The 20,440-nt window shown below is 44.9% G+C and overlaps 2 protein-coding genes across 2 annotated transcripts; both read left to right on the forward strand.

Moving 5' to 3' along the window:
* The first annotated feature begins 3,852 nt into the window (after nucleotides 1-3,852).
* Nucleotides 3,853-9,922, forward strand: hsd3b1 (hydroxy-delta-5-steroid dehydrogenase, 3 beta- and steroid delta-isomerase 1). The gene is made up of 3 exons (XM_056431249.1): nucleotides 3,853-4,003; nucleotides 8,271-8,435; nucleotides 8,844-9,922. The coding sequence occupies exons 1-3, from the start codon at nucleotides 3,853-3,855 to the stop codon at nucleotides 9,650-9,652; spliced, it is 1,125 nt and encodes a 374-aa protein (XP_056287224.1). The 3' UTR covers nucleotides 9,653-9,922.
* A 1,046-nt stretch (nucleotides 9,923-10,968) lies between these two features.
* pla1a (phospholipase A1 member A) lies at nucleotides 10,969-19,542 on the forward strand. Its single transcript, XM_056437876.1, has 11 exons — nucleotides 10,969-11,257; nucleotides 11,836-12,058; nucleotides 12,739-12,916; nucleotides 13,740-13,848; nucleotides 14,075-14,176; nucleotides 14,290-14,382; nucleotides 15,101-15,265; nucleotides 17,495-17,584; nucleotides 18,466-18,571; nucleotides 18,653-18,808; nucleotides 19,248-19,542. The coding sequence occupies exons 1-11, from the start codon at nucleotides 11,179-11,181 to the stop codon at nucleotides 19,333-19,335; spliced, it is 1,389 nt and encodes a 462-aa protein (XP_056293851.1). The 5' UTR covers nucleotides 10,969-11,178; the 3' UTR covers nucleotides 19,336-19,542.
* The last annotated feature ends 898 nt before the right edge of the window (nucleotides 19,543-20,440 follow it).

Here is a 20,440-nt window from a genome sequence, read left to right on the forward strand (position 1 = left end):
GAGGATGTTCCACGTTGCACGTTTTACATCATGTCCTCCGATTGTTCCCAGGGAGGAAATCTAAAATGGATAGAAAAAGTACTATTAATATTTGATATTGTTTTAAAAAACATTACCATCAAACAGGGTATTATCTAGTGTTAATGACATACAATAGATTTTAATGAGCTTTGCGTGAGATTCTTCAAACAACAAAAAAACTCACCACTCTTCTTCATTATAGCTTTGGCTGGATCTTTGAGCTGTTGCTCGTAAAAAAGGTAAAAAGGTAATGATTAAGAGATTTTACATCAAATATGGAAACATCAAGTGTTATACAACTCCATTAATCCAATCGTAATAATCATATTCACTTGGACTCAATGTGACAGTGTGTATTGCATGTCTCGTATCCAATTTACCATCGTTAACATTGTAAAAAGTGAAATGATTAAAAAGGTTCAATTTGAATCCCATAGCCGTTTGAGTTGTTGCTCACCACAGCAGGCAATGGCGTCTGAACCACACCTCGCCGCTCGCCAGGTTGGTGTGTACCCCTGGCTTGTTCGCTGACCTGCTGGTGATGAAGTCCGTGGTGGAGGAGGGGCAATAGTTGGAAGAGGGGCAAATATTATTTGTCAAACTATAACATTGAATGACAGACACTTTATTTTATTAAGGTAAAAGAGTTCTAAAGAATAAAATGTATACACATTTACTCACACAGGCATTGGCTTTCTCCTTTTAGGAATTGCCTCCTCTTCTGAATGGAGATCGGATGTGTCACAGGACATACTTTTTTAACCATCGCCTTGCCACCAAGTAATCATCTAAAAATTAAGTCAAAACACAATGAAAAAGTACAGAATTATGACCAGAACAATGTGATTAAAATGTTGTTTTCCCCCCCATATGTAACATAAGGTAAATGATTTTTTAGATTTGTTTAATCTGCTAATTATTAGAATATTACTATAATTAGCATACCACATGATCTAATTATTCTTACATCATGTGTCTGCCAGTCAGGTTGAGGTTCTTCGCACTCGGACAGCCGTGTCCACCCTTTCATCCTCGGGTAATTTGGCCAAACGCAGAAACTACCACGTACCAGCTTTGTGGCACGACTGCTACTGTTTTGTGTCCAAGAATTCAATCAGATGGAACATCCTGAATTACAGAGGAAGAAAGAAAATGAAAAGTTTCATCAGTCACAGAATACTACGTGTTCCAAGAACTTGAAAACAATTTAGCAACTAGAAAACAATAGCAATTTTAATAAAAAATATCACGCTACACATTAAGAGTATTTTAATGGATATTAAAAAAATCTGGTTTTTTTTTAAATAATTAATATTTACACAATTGCCTTTAAGTTGCTGTTAAAACAAAAAATGTGTGCTTACTTGAATTGTAGAGATCGATCCTGATGAACACTTCTGTAAAACTGAGGATGACATTGCAAATTGTAAATTAAGTGTTGAGAACTCAATACATGGCGAATTAAATAAAAACAGGTTTGTGCTGGCCATCTTTATTAGCTCGCGAGCTAGCACTCCTCGTTATTAGCTTGCGAGCTAGCGCTCCTCGTTATTAGCTCGCGAGCTAGCGCTCCTCGTTATTAGCTTGCGAGCTAGCGCTTCTCGTTATTAGCTCGCGAGCTAGCACTCCTCGTTATTAGCTTGCGGCTAGCGCTTCTCGTTATTAGCTCGCGAGCTAGCGCTTCTCGTTATTAGCTCACGAGCTAGCGCTCGTTATTAGCTCATGAGCCAGCACTCGTTATTAGCTGCAGAAGCATAGCTCCTCATTATTGCCAGCAGCTTTATAACCACTTGTTGCAGAAGATAGCTAACCCTAACCAAGATAGTTCGAAAACTAGCCATAATTCGACAGTAGCAACAAAATTCAACACTTACCTAAGTAGTACGTCTGGCGCGAAGAGCTGCAGGTTTGAAAATACCAGTTTGGAAAGTCGAGGCGCAGAAGTAGGAGGAGCACGATTTGGAACATCCGCCTGGGGCAAAGTTAACACGCTGCGTGATCCAGATGCTGTTTGATCCGGATCCGGATGCGGGCGGATCCGGATCACATGAGCAAACCGAGTGCGACAGTAGGGCGGATCTAGCGACCTGAGGGCGGATCCGCCCCGGAATCGGCTGCTATCTGGGCAGAAACCAAGATGGTGATAGCCAGAAACCAAGATGGCAACAGCCAGAAACCAATATGGTGATAGCCAGAAACCAAGATGGTGACGGCCCGATACCAAGATGGCGACAGCCAGAAACCAAGATGGTGACAGCCCGATACCAAGATGGCGACAGCCAGAAACCAAGATGGTGACGGCCCGATACCAAAATGGCGACAGCCAGAAACCAAGATGGTGACGGCCAGAAACCAAGATGGCGACGGCCAGAATCCAAGATGGCTTTAAAACTTCAGTCCACAAACCACTGGGAGACGATTCCTAAATACGGTCTTTGGGTTCAACTTAAACGATGATTTCCTAAGCCTTCATATGATATTTTCCTACAAATGTCCAGCAACCAGAGCGCTGCGGTACCAGAACCTGCTAATTCTGCTGATTCTGCTGATTCAAATTAATGTTGTGGGTTATAAACAAGCATTAATTCCCATACACTCAAAGAAACGTTTCAAGCCCTTCTTAGAGGTGACAGATTTAAATATTGTTTGATACATTTAAATAAATCAATTACAACACGAAGATATTTATTTTGAATGGGTGTAACACAAAATGTATGAATACTTTCATTTATTAGATTTATTTAGGTTACACTCACAAAAATGATTCAAGCCCTTTTTCGAGGTGACACATTTAAATATTGTTTGATATATTTAAATAAATCAATTACAAAAATAGATATTTATATTTAATGGGTGGAACACAAAATGTATGAATTCTTTCATTTATTAGATTTATTTGGGTTAGATGGTGTGCATATCAACTCAAAATAAATGTGTTTCATTGAGGACTACCCTTTGTGCATGCGCCAGCTGAAAATCAGTTGTTTACAAGGTGAAGCCACTTTCAGGGCTGTATGGTGGTGTAGTGGCTAGCACCGTCGCCTCAAAGCCAAAGGTCTGTGGTTTCAATTCCCAGTCGGGGTGTTCCTTCTGTGTGGAGTTTGCATATTTTCTTAGTTAGTTAGTTAGTTTATATTTTGAGTTGGACAAACACAAATTAATTTAATTTAATGAATATCGTTATTTTATTTTAGATGTATTTGATACAAATGAGTTGGACTAACTTAATTACATTGTATTGCACTGATGTGCTAAATTTGAGTTGGAGTTGCATATAATTATTGGATGGAAAACCTGCCAACAATTTAATTGAGTTCATCCAATGAGTCATTTCTTTGAGTGTAGGAATAGATACAAAGAATTTGAGAACACATTTAACATATTTGAGGTACTTTCCAGTTTATGAATTGGGACTTTTACACGTTCCTTTGACTTCACTTATCTCAACACTTCTTCCATCTGTTCATCTTGGGGACTCATTGACTTAATAAAAGGAGAAATGTGTTTTTTTACCCTCATTCACATGAGTTATTCCCACCTTGATAAAAGAGGAATAGATCCGACAGCAACTGTCCTTGGCATATAAAACATTCCACTCTTTGTTTTTTCTAGCTCCAAAGAAGCATCGCCCAGCTGCAGCCGGGCCCTTCCCCCTTTTCACACTATCTCGGAGCAGATAAATGGTTTGTTTCTGGGTTTACAAAAGGGTGAAAGAGTTTGAGGCTGGGAGGGCAGAAGGAGCTGAGAACCCAAAACACCAGCCGCCCCACGTGCTACTCTTTCTTTCTGGAAGCATCTCCCAGTGGTCCGTTGGTCGAGAAGGAGCCGGCCATGTCTCTGACGGGTGAAGTGGTGGTGGTGACGGGCGCCGGTGGGTTCCTGGGGAAGAGGCTGGTGAGGCTGCTGCTGGAGGAGGAGAAGACGGCTGAGATCCGACTGCTGGACCTGCGAGTACAGCCACAACTTGTAGAGTCTCTGGAGGGTACGAATACGTTGTTCTATTACGCGCTCACACACACTTTACTCACGATGTGAATAGAAACAGATTAAGTTGAATCACACTTTATTACAACTAACTCTTTCTTTTCTTTAAAGATGTGAAACTTCAGCCGTTCCTTCCGGTTTTATAAACATTGATAGTCAAGTACAAATATATATATGTAGTATTTATTCTCAAGGCTTTAGTGGAAACTAGTATCGATGAAATGGGAACACTTTGTAATACCAGTAGTTTGATTTGTCTTTTTTTATTTTAATTTAAACAGAAAAGGTTTGCCAAGATTTATAACCGACTTAAAAATAACTAAATACATTAAAATAATAAATAAATATATATATATATATATTAGTGCTGTGAAAAATAACGCGTTAACTCAGTTAATTCAATTACAGGTTTAACTAGTTTTTTTTTTTTTACGCATTTAACGCATGCGCAGAATGAGCTTCCAATCCGTCTGTTATTGGTCGTCGGGACGAAAAAAAAAGTCACTTGCAAAATGAGTTTCCAATACACCACTTCAATCTGAACTCTGTCCGCTCTTATGCAGACGGTCTGTTCATCGGTAATGATCCTTCCGCAGGTTCACCTACGGAAACCTTGTTACGACTTTTACTTCCTGTAGATCAGGGTCTCAACACGTCGATCGCGACCTGCCAGTCGATCGCGGCGTAGTGTCGGTAGATCGCATGACATTAAAAAGATTGGCCCGCCCCTGACATGTTCTCTAGAGCACGTCTTTGTTCTTTTATTAAACTAAACGTCTGTTGTTGATCGTATCTCCACAGCAGCATGTCATTTCTGTCTCTTCGCGTTGCGTTAACACTTATCGATCTCCGTCTCGCGCGCCACAGAGCTCCGTGCGCGCATCGGGACCGAGCAAAAAAAGTCACTTGTCAATCTGTCCACCTTTCCGGGCCAGTGAGGTTTCAGCATTGCAGCGGTGTCCCGCCGTCCCTTTCATCACGGCCCAGTTCATGAAGAAAACCCACACAGTCAGTTTGCCTCAGCAGCTGCTAGAGGAAGACTAGAGGCCTTTAGATTGTATCATGGTGGAGTTAATGGTTGACAAACAAGAGAAACATGTTCTGTTTAACCTCCTGTTACCTTTACATTTACTAACATATTTTACCCTCGGGGTCAATTTGACCCCAGCAATTAAAACCTCAGAAAATTATTAGAATTAATATTGCTTCCCAAGTTTAAGTGTGAGGTACTTTATGTTTGTTTGTTGACTACCTAAATAGCCCTTTAAATAAATAAAAAAGTTGATATTTCTTATATGTTTGACACAGTGAAAAACAGCCTGGGGTCAAATTGACCCCAAAGAACACCGACATTAAACATTGAATGGGGTCAAATTGACCCGAAAGGTAACAGGAGGGTTAAACATTCTGTTTAGGATGAAGATGTATTAATGTTCCATATGGAAGAAAACTGCTAAATAACTGCTGAGTTGCAGCACCATTGTATAGAAGAATGTATAAATGTATATGTGACAAGTGTGTCGCTGTCACTAGTAGGTTCCCCCCCTAAAGCACCAATAAGTCACCAGCAGCCAGAGGGATATTCGGTAATAGTTTTTATTCCGACCGCAGACTGTGTCTCTGCTCTGCACGCTCCTCCCCTCTCCAGTCCATCCAGCTCCTTTTGAAGTCACCGCCTCGCAGATACACAAACACAGATTGTCATCAGCTGGTCTGATTGTCCCCAGACCAGCTGATGACAATCAGACACCGTTCCCTGAACCACACCCCCGCTCCACCCACTCTGCAGCCGAGCCTTAACACCCCCCGCTGCCACAGTATATATCCGTCTTTTGTCATAAATCTCTATGTTCTCACAAAATATACCGAGAATATCGGTAATATGTGATTAATCATGATTAATCCACAAAAACCTGTGATTAACCCGATTAAAATTTTTAATCGTTTCACAGCCCTAATATATATATATGTATATATATGTATGAGATCCGCCCTGAGATGCTGAAGCGAAAGGCGCTGGGCTGTGTTGGGCTTGCTGACGCCCGCCTTTCAATGTCGGGTGAGGAACAGAGTGCCTTGGACTGGCAGACACTGGCGTGGTTCATTTTCAAAGGGGACCGGAGGTGTGGGTGTGCTATGAACTAATCACACTCAGCCTTCTCAGCCTCCCAGTTAAAGTAGGGTACTGAAAGGGGGGAGGAGGTCGAACCTCAGATTGGTCGAACCTCAGTTCCGTCCCGGTCAGTGGGAACTCGTCGTGGAATTCACCCACCCTTCCTTCTCCCTCGGGGGGAAGCTTTCGACGGGTCCCTCGGGGAATTGTTGTGGGGGTGCTGGGTGGGGGGTGGGTTCCGGACCCGTTTCTGACACTATCCGGTCTCTATGCCGCCTGCAGTAGGAGCTATGTTAGCATCCTCTGCAGTAAGTCGTTCCGGTGGTGGTGGGTGTTGGTCTCCGCCAGGCCCTGCCCTTTATCACGGTCCTGTTTGTGATTTTCATGGGACAGGATATCTAAACAAGCGCAGGGGGTGGGAGCAGGTCAGGTTTGGGGTCTTGGGATCGCCTCTCTCTTCTGTGCAGAGATGATGTGGTCCCTCAGACATTGACCTCCGACACTCACTGGGCGTTTGGCTGTTTTGCTGCAGTGTGACGGCAGGGATGAAAGGTCATCCCCGATAAATCTGAGGCCAGGTGCTCTGCTCTGCGTGGTGGATTGTGGCCCTGGGGTGGGACAGAGTGCCTGCCCAGCCGTGAAGTGTCTGGGGAAAGTTTCACAGGGGGAGGTAGATGGAGGCGGAGGAGGCGGATGATGGGGGTACAGCAGCAGCAGCTGCAAAACAGGCTAAGTAGGTCTGTCTTGGTGAAGGGAGTGAAAGAGCCAAGCCGAAGCTTGGCTGGTCTCGTTCACCATTCTCACCTATGGTCATGAACTTTGGGTAGTGACCGAAAAAGCAGAGGTCGAATAGCGGCGAAGTGAGTTTCCTTCCGTGGGGTGCTGGGGCTGGCTCAGCCTTGAGGGGTGGGCTGGGAGCAGGAGGGGGAGGGCTTGGAGTCGAGCCGCTCGCCGCCGCGCCGAAAGAGTCAGCTGGGGTGGGCATCGGATCTGGATCGGATGCCTCCTGGGCCCGTTAGAGGTTTTCCACCAGGTGACGACCCACTGAGAGACCCCCCCAAGACCCAGAAGAACACGCTGGAGGGGGGCCATCTCCCGGCTGGCTGAGGAGGAATCCCCCCATCTGAGCTGAAGTGTGGGCGGGGTGAGAGGGAAGTCTGGGTCAACCTGCTGGGGCTGCTGCCCCCGCGACCCGACCCCGGAATAAGCGGATGAGAATGGATGGATGGATGGATTATTATTTTTATTTATTTATTATATATATGTATAAAGATTATTTTTATTTTTATTTATTTATTGTTATATACTAATATTTATATATACATATATGTAATTAGGCAACAATTACAGATTCATAATGTAAAAGTGATTATTGGCTTTTCTTGGCCTGAAATTAATTATTTAATAAAAATGTAACCCTTGAGCCTCACTTTAAAAATGAATTGCTCTAAAGTCCTTTAATGATAAACATGTCAAAGACGTCATTACAAAATGCCATTAAATTAATTATTATTATTTTATGCTCTCAGAATATTTCTATATATTTTTCTACAAGACATTTTTATTTATTTATATATAATACAAGTTGTAGGTCTATTTCTCACTGTGCAGGATATATTAATGATGAGCAACTGTATAAACCACTGCATTAACATAGTGCAGCAGCAATGCCCCTAGTGGACAACTCGTGAATAGCATGTATTAGCCCCATTGGGCAGAAATGGCACAAACTGGTGGGAAATTATTAGAAAAATAGTAAAATGTTGTCTGATATCGTAAAATAAATCATGATTTTTCTGTAATTGCTCAAACATGTTGGTTTCAATGAGTTTTAGTTGGAACATTTTTGGGGTCTGAGTTGGTCTTTCTAGTTTAGCTCCAGTTTATTATAAATCTATGAAAATAAATGAGTTTCAACTCCCTAAACTTGAGGAATAAACTTCACCAGCTTGGCTAAATATTTTAACAAAATACTTAAAATCAGAATCAGAAGTGTTTATTGCCAGTTACGTTGAACCTACGAGGAATTTGACTTGTTGAAAGGTGCATAACAATAGACATAGAATAAAACAATACAAATATACTAAAAACAACCGCAACCCAAAAACCGAATCTCCTCCCGTGTTCACGATGAGTTTCTCGTGTGTTTCAGACTGTCGAGGCGACACCGAGCTGAGCGTCTGCGAAGGCGACATCCGAGACGCCGAGTTCCTGAGGAGGAGCTGCCGGGGGGCGTCGATCGTCTTCCACATCGCGGCCATCATCGACGTGAAGGACGCGGTGGAGTACAGCGAGATACACGGGGTCAACGTCAAAGGTCAGAGGTCAGGGCGTCGCTTTAACGCACCGAGAGATTCGGCGAGACTCTTGATCTGGTTCCTCTTCAAGGGGCGACGTGGCTTCGGTTAACATTTCAAACGGCTTCCGTTAGTTTTCATGTGTGAGGAATAACGATGTGATGTGAAGAAGCGCCTTCAGAGGACAGTTCTTATCTCTTGACTTCAGAAAGGACCCAGACGGCCGTCTCCTGAGTGAAAGTCTTGTCTCCAAGCGAAGAAGTTTTACTCTCCTTCATTTAACACGTAACTTTCAATAAAGGTCTCTCAATAAACTACCATCCCTTTCCTCTCCTGACAGATTTGTGTGTATTGACTTCTGGTTGCGCCTCACTCACTCAGCCTCTCACTGAATCTGTTCCTCCTCTGACCTCGTCTCGGCCTCGCAGGAACCCAGCTGCTGCTGGAGGCCTGCGTCCAGGAGAACGTGGCGTCCTTCGTCTACACCAGCAGCATCGAGGTGATGGGGCCGAACCCGCGGGGGGAGCCCATCGTCGACGGCACCGAGGACATGGCGTACGAGAGCGCTCTGAAGTTCGCCTACAGCAAGACCAAGATGGAGGGCGAGCGGAGGACCCTGCAGGCTCACGGCGAGGTGCTCCAGAACGGAGGCCGCCTGGCCACCTGCGCCCTCCGGCCCATGTACATCTACGGCGAGGGCTGCCGCTTCCTGCTGGGCCACATGGCCGACGCCATCCGGAACAAAGACGTCCTGTACCGCATGTCCCGCCCGGAGGCCCGCGTGAACCCCGTGTACGTGGGCAACGTGGCCTCGGGCCACCTCCAGGCGGGGCGCGCCCTCAAAGATCCGCAGAAGAGAAGCGCCGCCGGAGGAAAGTTCTACTTCATCTCCGACGACACGCCGCACGTGAGCTACTCGGACTTCAACCACGCGGTGATGTCGCCGCTGGGCTTCGACATCCAGAGGGACCTCATGTTCCCGCTGTGGGTGATGTACGCGGTGTGCTTCATCATGGCCGCGCTGTGCGCCGCGGTCCGGCCTCTGGTGCGCGTCGTGCCGCCGCTGACCGGGCAGCTCGTCACCATGCTGAACACGCCGTTCAGCTTCTCCTACCAGAGGGCCAGGAGGGACCTGGGCTACGCCCCCAGGTACACCTGGGAGGAGGCGCGCCGACGCACCACCGGGTGGCTGGCGGCGGAGCTGCCGAAGGAGAGGGAGAAAATGAGAAAGAAATGAGAGGCGGTTACACATCGTGTGTTTTAACGCATCGCGACGCCGTCGGTGAACAGAGAGGTTCATTGGAGGTGAACGTGAAGCACGCAGCCTAAAGCATGCCGAGCGGCGCCTGAAGGCACCATTTTACTCTTTGTTGTAGCATCGTTCTAATTGTTCTAATAAGTTCAACACGTGATTAAGTTTTATTTTGCTTGTCTGATATTAAGAAGGTTTAACAGTCAGAATTATTCACTTTAAGTTCAGATCTCGTAGCTTTGACTGACCTGTTGTTTCTGTACTGGACGGCCATGTGTTGTGTGTGTGTACTAATAAAGTTTATAGTGAGAAAAAAACATGTGCATTGTCCTTTTTCATTTATACTTGATCTCGTCTAAATTTAATGGGGTCAGGGTCAACGTCAGGACGTGAGTGCGTCCACGGGGAATCTCTCTCCAACTGCAGAATATTGTTGTTATTGTTCGCGGTGACTCACGTTCCTCAGAACATCTTTTTTATTGCTCATTTCATACCGACGTTGAAAGTCCCGATCGCACGGCTGAGAGCGTCGTTCGCCCCACGGCTAACAGTATGCGTTTGGTTCACGGCTAACGGTATGCGTTTGGTTCACGGCTAACGGTATGCGTTTGGTTCACGGCTAACGGTATGCGTTTGGTTCACGGCTAACGGTATGCGTTTGGTTTACGGCTAACGGTATGAGTTTGGTTTACGGCTAACGGTATTAATTTGGTTCACGGTTAACTGTATGGGTTTGGTTTACGGCTAACGGAACTATCAACATTTTGTTTGTATTTGGCCCGATTGCATGACGCGTCTTATGCGACATCTTCGTGCCGGTTGGCTGCATACATCGCCGAGTCTACGGAGCCCATTGGTGGAGAGCCGGTTGCGGGTTGTGTTCGTTCCCTCAGTTCTCCTTGGAGAACCTTTCTCTTTAAAGATTATCATTTTTCATCTGAGCTCTTAAATACAATTGAGCCCTAAATCACCTTGTGACGCAACACTTATACCCGTGACCCATTTTCCTCGTTGTGTTATTACGACCTTAAATCGAGCCGCAAGAACCAGTCCGACCACGGCGGAGTGTTCACAGCCACAATGTGGAGGAACAATTCCTCTCAGAGCATCGATTACAATTAAAAAACATTACAAATGAATCCGCTACTGATAGATTTCTCAGGATAACCTCCACTTTCTATGACTCACACACACTCCCACACAGTGGGCAGCCGGGCCAGAGTCCAGCTCTTCTAACAAACAACCATTGAAGACCGGTGAGGTCATGGCTCCACGGCGCTCACACTTCTTCTCTGGGAAGAAAAGGAAGCAGAGAACTCCCCCACCGACCAATGAAAGCAGGAAGAAGGACGTTCCTGTTTTAAAGTCCAGCCCCGAACTTAAAAACGGAGCGCTGCAGACGGACTCGGCTAAAGCCGGCGCGGGTCGTCTCAGAGTTGCAACACCGGCACAGAGCCGGGGATTTTCTCTCCAGCCCAAAGCCGACCTCCAGTAAACCTCCGTTCTCACCGATGGCTCAGCAGGAGGCGCCTCGGAGACACGAGCCGGTCCTCCTATGGGTGCTGGTGGTCTTCACATCGCTGGTTCTGGGTAAGAGAAGACCCTCGTGGCGGAGGCCTGCTTCCTCTTATGATCCGCAGCTCTTTGTTTTGGGTTTGTTACGCAATATCCAAACAAGAAGGCAAAGAAAACACAAAGAAAACCCTTTGTGATGAACGTCGTGTGTTCAGCTTACTGGGGAGAAAAGAGACCTCCTGTACATTTATATTTATACCTTTACATGTTAAATAACTCATTTAACTTGGGAGGAAACTTCTGGTTATTGTCATCAAGCTGCATCTCATTTTGGTTTTCTTGGGCATGAAACTGAAATAAATATAATATATAATATTTTCGGCTGCAATTCTTTGAGTGTAAAACTGCAAATCAGGACGTTATAATCTAAAAAAGATGTATGTTGACGATCAAATGACGCTAAATATTAGTTCACAAATAAGACTACTTATGAATGTCTTCGACATAATGAGACTTATTTTCATTTTTTATGAACATTTAAAGGTGTTTTTTTTCAGATCCCTTTAAATAAATAACATTTTGATGTAAAATACTCAACTGGTGTAACTTTGTGTTTCCTTGGCGCTCCTTCGTCTACATCGGGTTCTTCTCAGGTACCGAGGACGGGCCGACGGGCGGCGGCTGCGCCGACCTCCACAACACCACCTGGCTGGAGTACCGGCAGCACCGGGCCCAGCTGCAGCTCCGGTACCTGCTGCTGACGCGCCGCGCCGCGGACTGCGCTCAGGTGTTCAGCCTCCAGGCGCTCACCGACACGCAGCGGCCGTCCGACTTCAACGCCTCCCGCGCCACCAAGGTCATCGTCCACGGGTACAGGTGAGGAGAGAACCCTCAGGAACCCTCAGGAACCCTTGAGGAACCTTTAGTTCCCAATGAACCTCTGACTGTGAGCTGTGGTACTGAATTAGCTCAGCTAGTCACGGTGACGTCCCCGTTGGTTTGAAGCCTCGACTTTGGAGACTTTGCCATCGCCATCTTGGATTGCAACCGGCGCCATCTTAGATTGCAACCACTGCAATCTTGGCTTGGAGCCGCCGCCATCTTGGATTGCAACTGCCGCCATCTTGAATTGCAACCGCCGCCATCTTAGATTGCAACCGCCGCCATCTTAGATTTCAATCGTCGCCATCTTGTGTTTTTGCAACCAGTGAACAGGAAGTCACCATATTAGTAATGTGGAAAGTGGCGTAGAGACGGCGTATACGTCTCCGGTGTCGACCTGTCAATCACCCTGTAGCCCCGCCCCTAAAGCGTCCCCTGCTTCATGGTCTGTCTGACTCTAAATGACCATAAAGTATAAATGATGACATCATGCTGTATAGAAGAAGACTTGAAACTAGAGACTGAGACATAAACTCATGTTTACAATGTTTACTGAGGGAATACATCAAGAGAAGTAGAGTCACATTTATATTTGATATAAATGGATATTAAAAACTCAACAACCAACGTCTGCCCCTCCCTCTCTCTGCCCCCATATGTCGCCCCCCCCCCAGGGTGATTGGCAGTAAGCCGTCCTGGGTGAAGCAGCTGGCCGGCGCCCTGCTGAGGGCGGAGGACGTGAACGTGGTGGTGGTGGACTGGGTCTACGGCGCCTCCTTCGCCTACAACCTGGTGGTGCAGAACTACAAGGAGGTGTCTCTGCAGATCTCGGTCCTCATTAACCAGCTGCACGTGAGTCGCCCCCTGGTGGTCAGGAGAGAGAATGCAGCTTTAACACATGAAGCATAGACTTCTATACAACCAGAGGAGTCGCCCCCTGGTGGTCGGTAGAGAGAATGCAGCTTTAACAAAAGAAGCATAGACTTCTATACAACCGGAGGAGTCGCCCCCTGGTGGTCAGGAGAGAGAATGCAGCTTTAACACATGAAGCATAGACTTCTATACAACCAGAGGAGTCGCCCCCTGGTGGTCGGTAGAGAGAATGCAGCTTTAACAAAAGAAGCATAGACTTCTATACAACCGGAGGAGTCGCCCCCTGGTGGTCAGGAGAGAGAATGCAGCTTTAACACATGAAGCATAGACTTCTATACAACCAGAGGAGTCGCCCCCTGGTGGTCGGTAGAGAGAATGCAGCTTTAACAAAAGAAGCATAGACTTATATACAACCGGAGGAGTCGCCCCCTGGTGGTCAGGAGAGAGAATGCAGCTTTAGAACATGAAGCATAGACTTCTATACAACCAGATGAGTCGCCCCCTGGTGGTCAGGAGAGAGAATGCAGCTTTAACACATGAAGCATAGACTTCTATACAACCAGAGGAGTCACCCCCTGGTGGTCACTAGAGAGAATGCAGCTTTAACACATGAAGCATAGACTTCTATACAACCAGAGGAGTCGCCCCCTGGTGGTCAGGGGAGAGAATGCAGCTTTAGAACATGAAGCATAGACTTCTATACAACCAGAGGAGTCGCCCCCTGGTGGTCAGGAGAGAGAATGCAGCTTTAGAACATGAAGCAAAGACTTCTATTCAACCATACTACTTCCTTGTCCGACAGAAACATGGGTGCGCCCTGGAGTCCTTCCACTTCATCGGGGTGAGTCTGGGGGCGCACGTCTCCGGCTTCGTGGGGACTCTGTTCCAGGGGCAGATCGGCCGGATCACAGGTCACGACCTCTCCTCACTCTGTGATTGGCCCAAGTAAAAAGCTAAAGTTTCAGCTGCTGTGACTCTGCTCTCTCCGGGCCGAGCTTCAGAGACCTCGGGCGATAAGCCGGCTCTTCAAAGAGACGCGTTGATAAGAGCCTCTCTGAAGCTCAGAGCCTTTGAACCTCTCCTCCTCTTCATCGGAGGAGGAGGAGGAGGAGGTGAGTAACGCTCCTCGTCCTCCAGGGCTGGACCCGGCTGGACCCATGTTCAAAGGAGCCGACACCTACGACCGGCTGGACGCCTCCGACGCCCGCTTTGTGGACGCCATCCACACCGACTCCGACTGTGAGTGAGCGTGTGTGTGTGTGTGTGTGTGTGGGTGTGGGTGTGTGTGTGTGGGTGTGTGTGTGTGTGTGTCCACAGTGAATCTGCATCATGAGCCTTCCCTCCTGCTGCAGACTTTGGGATCTCCATCCCGGTGGGTCACGTGGACTTCTTTCTGAACGGAGGGAACGACCAGACCGGCTGCGCTCGCTCCAGGTTCAACTCCAGTGAGTGGAAAGTTCTTCTACTCTAGTACTAGTACTTCTACTCTAGTACTAGTACTAGTACTTCTACTCTAGTACTAGTACTTCTACTCTAGTACTAGTACTAGTACTTCTACTCTAGTACTAATACTACTACTTCAGGACAATGTTACGGTTCTTTTCCATTCTGAGATACTTTATACTCCACGACGTCACTGAGCAAATGATTTCTATACATTTATTAATAACTTTAGTTATTTTTGAGATTCACAAGACTAAATACAATCATGTAACGATTTATTATTGTTATAGATGTCCTCCAAAGAGCAGCCTTCTTTTCTTTTCTTTTTGTTTAAATAATAAATAAATAAAGAGAATACAATAAATAAATAGAATAAAATAATGAATACAAACTCTAAATGAAATGAAATTAAAAAATTTAAGAATTTTAAAATCTAAAATTTTAAAATTTAAGCATTTTGAAATGTAAAAGTTAAATAAAAAATAATAAAAAACAAAGATTTAAATTTTAAAAATCACCACCAAAAAGGAAAAGGTTGAAATTTAGACAAATGTTAAATTTAAATAAATTTTTTAATAAATCAAATATAAAATAAATAACAATTACATAAAATAAAATAAATACAAATAAATAAAAAGGATAACAATTGTATTATGAAATATAAAGAACATGTGTTATTGTATTTATTTATTTAAACCGTGTGTGTTGTTTCCTTCCCAGTGTACAGTTATGTGATATGTGACCACATGAGGGCGCTGCAAGTCTACATGAGCGCGCTGAACGGCTCGTGCCCGTTGGCGGGGATCCCGTGCTCCAGTTATGAGGACTTCCTGAAGGGGCGCTGTCTGGACTGCGACGTCTTCGGGGGGACATGTCCCACGATAGGTGAGGGAGCACCAGTTCATATATATATATATATATATATATATATATATATATATATTAGGGCTGTCAATTGCTTTAAAAAAATTAACTAATTAATTGCACATTTTGAAATTCATTAATCGCGATTAAAAGTTTTTTTTTCTTCTAAAGACAAAATCTTCTAAATCAGGGTGGGCAAACACAGCGGCGCAGAGCCTGCCTTTGCCTTTGCCCATGCGTGTCACGTTCTCTTCGTTCATCATTTTTGTTGTTTTTTTTTTTGTATGGTTTGAGTTCATTCGGTATTTCAATACAAACGCGCGCGCGTGATGAAAACGCAAAAAGCAAAAAGGGCACGGGTCTCAAACCGTGGGCACGGATGGAGCATTTGCGGGCAAACCATCCGAATGTCGGCCGGGTTACGCACGGTGTCGGGCCGCCGTGTCCATGAAACTACGCAAATGAACGCCACTGAAGCAGCTGATGATGCTGCACCATGGGCAGCTGCATGTCCGGCACTATGGCTACGAGTAGTTTACGGTGACGCCACGGTGGGCCACCTCCAGGAGCCGGACACGGTGTAAAATCACGGTCCAAGAACCTGGGAACCTGTTCGTGGGTTCTTGATTAAAGTGCGGCGTTTGTGGACGTTTTTTTATTCGCCTGTCCCGATTGATTTCGCCGAAGGAATTGCTGACACCATGTGAAGACACCATTGTTTCAGTTGGCAACAACGGAATTAATAGAAGAAGCCCAGATTAGAAGAGGAGTGTGTGTGTGTGAGAGACAGTACAATGTTCATTGTTGAACAACATGATAGACCTGTTGTCTTAGGTGTAGGAGTCCCATTTTTGTCATTATCATGTTGGTGTGTGTACAAACAAACAAATCTGGCTGATCAGGGTGTGTGTGTGTGTGCGCACATATGCACACATATGTGTGTTCTGCTCTTTGACATGGTAAAAATGTGCTCTTAGTCTACTGACCTGTTCTAAATGAACGAGTAATCCCTTCAGACAGCGTGTATTTTAGACACTTGTTTAATTGTATTCTTTTTTAAAGACAAAACTTCACACAGAGCTGTGTTTTCAAAGAGGCTTCTACATATAAAGTGCCAGCGAGGTATTTAATATTGTGGATGATAAATTGTTTCTTCAGTGAAACATCCAGATTAGTAAACAAGGTGTATTAGAGACCCCATTGGTCCTGTCATCTTTAACATAAACAGCAGAACCAGTGGCCTTGATAAACTGACAAATATGTCACGTTAACCCTCTGGAGTCTGGGCTCATTTTCTCGATTTTACAAAAACATGTAAATTCACCTTTTAAAGTCTTTTGCATGTGACACATCCCAGTGTTTCCCCACCATTCTATCAGGATGAGGCCCCGCCCCCCTGTCATGTTCTCTATAGCGCCAGATTACAGCAGAAGTAATGTAAGGTTATTTTCTTAAAGACGTCTTTGTTCTTGTATTAAACTAAACGTCTGTTGTTGGTCGTCTCTCCAGCAGAAGTAATGTACGGTTCTTTCCTTCAAGACGTCTTTGTTCTTGTATTAAACTAAACGTCTGTTGTTGGTCGTCTCTCCAGCAGAAGTAATGTACGGTTCTTTCCTTAAAGAGGTCTTTGTTCTTGTATTAAACTAAACGTCTGTTGTTGGTCGTCTCTCCAGCAGCATGTCATTCTGTCTCCACGTGTCGGTCACTCTTCTCTCTCCGTCTCGCCGCAGAGCTCCATGTCGGCGTGTCTGCGCGCGCATTGAGCGGAGCAACAAAAAGTCCCCTTCACCTTCCGCCCCGCGTCACCGACACGTCGCCCTCTGCTTCTCTGTGAATATGGAGGAGCAGACGGGAGGAAGGAGGCGGACTGCCGCGGCTTGACACTCAGAGGAGTGAAACAACTTCAACGACACCGGAAGGAAACAAAGTCGCGTTAATTGCGTTAAAATATTTTACTGCGTTAATCGCGGCCAAATTAATCGCATAGTTTAACGCGTTAACGCTGACAGCCCTAATATATATATATATAGACAGTCATGGAAGTCAATTATTTTCTGCGTAAAAGGTTCCTGAAAATCCACGTTTAAAAATGCGAGAACAGGAATTTTGAAGTTCTAGATCTGTCACTCCACATATCAGAACTCCATGAAACTTCACCACCGACACTAAGAGGAGCAGTTATGTTTGAATATGCACATGAGGCATTATGTAATGGTAGTGTGTGTTTGTGTGTTTCCTCCTGTGTTTCAGGTTTGTCTCCACACAGCGGTATCACCGTGTCTCCGCTCCCCAAAGAGCAGAAGCTCTTCCTCCTCACCACGTCTTCATCGCCGTTCTGCTGTGAGTGCAACAGCTGTCGCCTGTAATCGATCAGCTGATCAATAAAACCTTTCGACGAGTTGAAATACTCAAAAGATATTCAGGCAACGCACTTCAGACGGAGCTAGTGTTTCATATTGTGTGAAAGGGAAAGTTTTACATGACCTACACGTTCATAACGCATTATAATCATACTTAAAATGCGTTATAGGATTATAATGCATTACAAAAGGTTATAATGCATTATAAAAAGCTATAATGTATTATAAAAGGTTCAATTGTGTTATAGAATGTACTATTTTATTTTAAAAGGTTATAATGCCTTATAAATGCTAATAATGCTTTATAAAAGGATATAATGCATTCTAAAATGTTATAATTTATTATAAAAGGTTATAGTGTAGTATTAAAAGCTATAATGTATTATAAAAGGTTATAATGTATTATTAAAAGATATAATGTATTATAAAAGGTTATAATGCCTTATAGGTTATAATTCCGTATTAAGGTTCAAATGTATGATAGAACGTAATATTATATTATAAAAGGTTATAATGCCTTATAAATGGTAATAATGCATTATAAAAGTATATAATGTATTAAAAAAGGTTATAAAAGTGTATAATGCATTATATAAGGCTATAGTGTATTATGAAAGGCTAAAATGCATTGTAAAAGTGTATTTAAAGAAAAGGGTTAAGAGTTTTAATCTTCCAGGATAAATAAATGTTCTTACAAAAATAAGTATTATGATACTTATACATTATATATACCTTATAAATCATTCTAACATGTTTAAAACGTGTTTTTATTATCTCTTTAAAGCATGATGGTGTTCATACGTGTGTTTGTGATGCATTGTGGGTCATAGTCATTTATGATGATAACACCTGCTCCCCCAGTGCGCCACATCCTGCTGCAGCTGGAGGTTTCTCCTCTGGATAAGAGCGCCGAGCTGGAGGTGGCGCTGACGACGGAGAACCGGGGAACCGAGCAGCGGCTCCGGCTGTAGGTTCCACATCTGTGACGCCACCACGTCCACCTGCTCAGCAGCTACACACCCACTGTGTGTGTGTGTGTGTGTTGCAGCCACACAGGCCTGACGGGGTACCTGGCGGTGCTGGCCCACCCTGACCCTCTGTGTGAGATCGCCTCCATCAGGCTGAAGAACACCGGAGCTCGGTTCTACCGACAAGCCGACGTCCACGTCAAGTCCGTCTGTCTGTCAGAGATCCCTCCACTCAGGTACACACAGATACAGTATAGATATATACACTGTAGTATATATATACTGTATATCTCTCAGGTACACATAGAGATATATACAGTATATATACATATATATATGTATACATATTAATATATATATACAGTATATATAGTGGTTGTATATATATATGAATATATATATATATAAATATATATAGATATAAATGTATATATATATATATATAAAATAAGAGATTAACTATTAGCAGATGTGAGACTGTTCTTGACTGAAAATAATAAAATAACCCTGAACCCTCTCGTACTCAGTCGACACCACCTAGTAAATGCTCTTTGGGACTTTTAAAAAGCTCGTGCCTGAAGGCCTCACTCACGAGCCTGATACCCTGAGCGGCGACTGGCAGGCGCTCTGAGGGGAACTACTGCGAGATGTCATTTAATCGCCTTCCTGTTTCAGGAGGGAGGAGCCGCTGTGCGTGAACAACATCAACGTCCGGCGAGGAGCTCCGTGGTCACATGACTTCGTCCAGGTGTGTGCCTTCTGAAGACGAGGTCTGCTCCATCTTCACCCCTCGTTAATGAAAGCCAAAGAAACGCATCACGTCTCGTCAAACTTTAATATTTAGGTATTTGTCTGATCTCCCAACATCACGACTGGATCTGTTGTACGTGGTTATTCCTAATTTGTTTATTATTCAAGTTTTACTCTGAGCTCTGAGAAGGGTTGACAAAATAAAAATAGATTGACTGCTGACTGCTTTTCACTGTTGTAGGTTAAAGTTACTGTGAAGAACTTTAGTCCACAGGGGGCGCCAGAACCAACACTACCACTTTAGTCCACAGGGGGCGCCATAACCAACACGACCACTTTAGTCCACAGGGGGCACCAGAACCAACACTACCACTTTAGTCCACAGGGGGCACCAGAACCAACACTACCACTTTAGTCCACAGGGGGCGTCAGAACCAATACTACCACTTTAGTCCACAGGGGGCACCAGAACCAACACTACCACTTTAGTCCACAGGGGGCAGCAGAACCAATACTACCACTTTAGTCCACAGGGGGCGCCAGAACCAACACTACCACTTTAGTCCACAGGGGGCGACAGAACCAACACTACCACTTTAGTCCACAGGGGGCGTCAGAACCAATACTACCACTTTAGTCCACAGGGGGCACCAGAACCAACACTACCACTTTAGTCCACAGGGGGCACCAGAACCAACACTACCACTTTAGTCCACAGGGGGCACCAGAACCAACACTACCACTTTAGTCCACAGGGGGCGTCAGAACCAATACTACCACTTTAGTCCACAGGGGGCACCAGAACCAACATGACCACTTTAGTCCACAGGGGGCAGCAGAACCAACACTACCACTTTAGTCCACAGGGGGCGCCAGAACCAACACTACCACTTTAGTCCACAGGGGGCGCCAGAACCAACACTACCACTTTAGTCCACAGGGGCGCCAGAACCAACACTACCACTTTAGTCCACAGGGGGCGCCAGAACCAACACTACCACTTTAGTCCACAGGGGGCGTCAGAACCAACACTACCACTTTAGTCCACAGGGGGCGTCAGAACCAACACTACCACTTTAGTCCACAGGGGCGCCAGAACCAACACTACCACTTTAGTC

This window comes from Pseudoliparis swirei, chromosome 2 (genome assembly GCF_029220125.1).
Source record: "Pseudoliparis swirei isolate HS2019 ecotype Mariana Trench chromosome 2, NWPU_hadal_v1, whole genome shotgun sequence".
Lineage (NCBI taxonomy): Eukaryota > Metazoa > Chordata > Actinopteri > Perciformes > Liparidae > Pseudoliparis > Pseudoliparis swirei.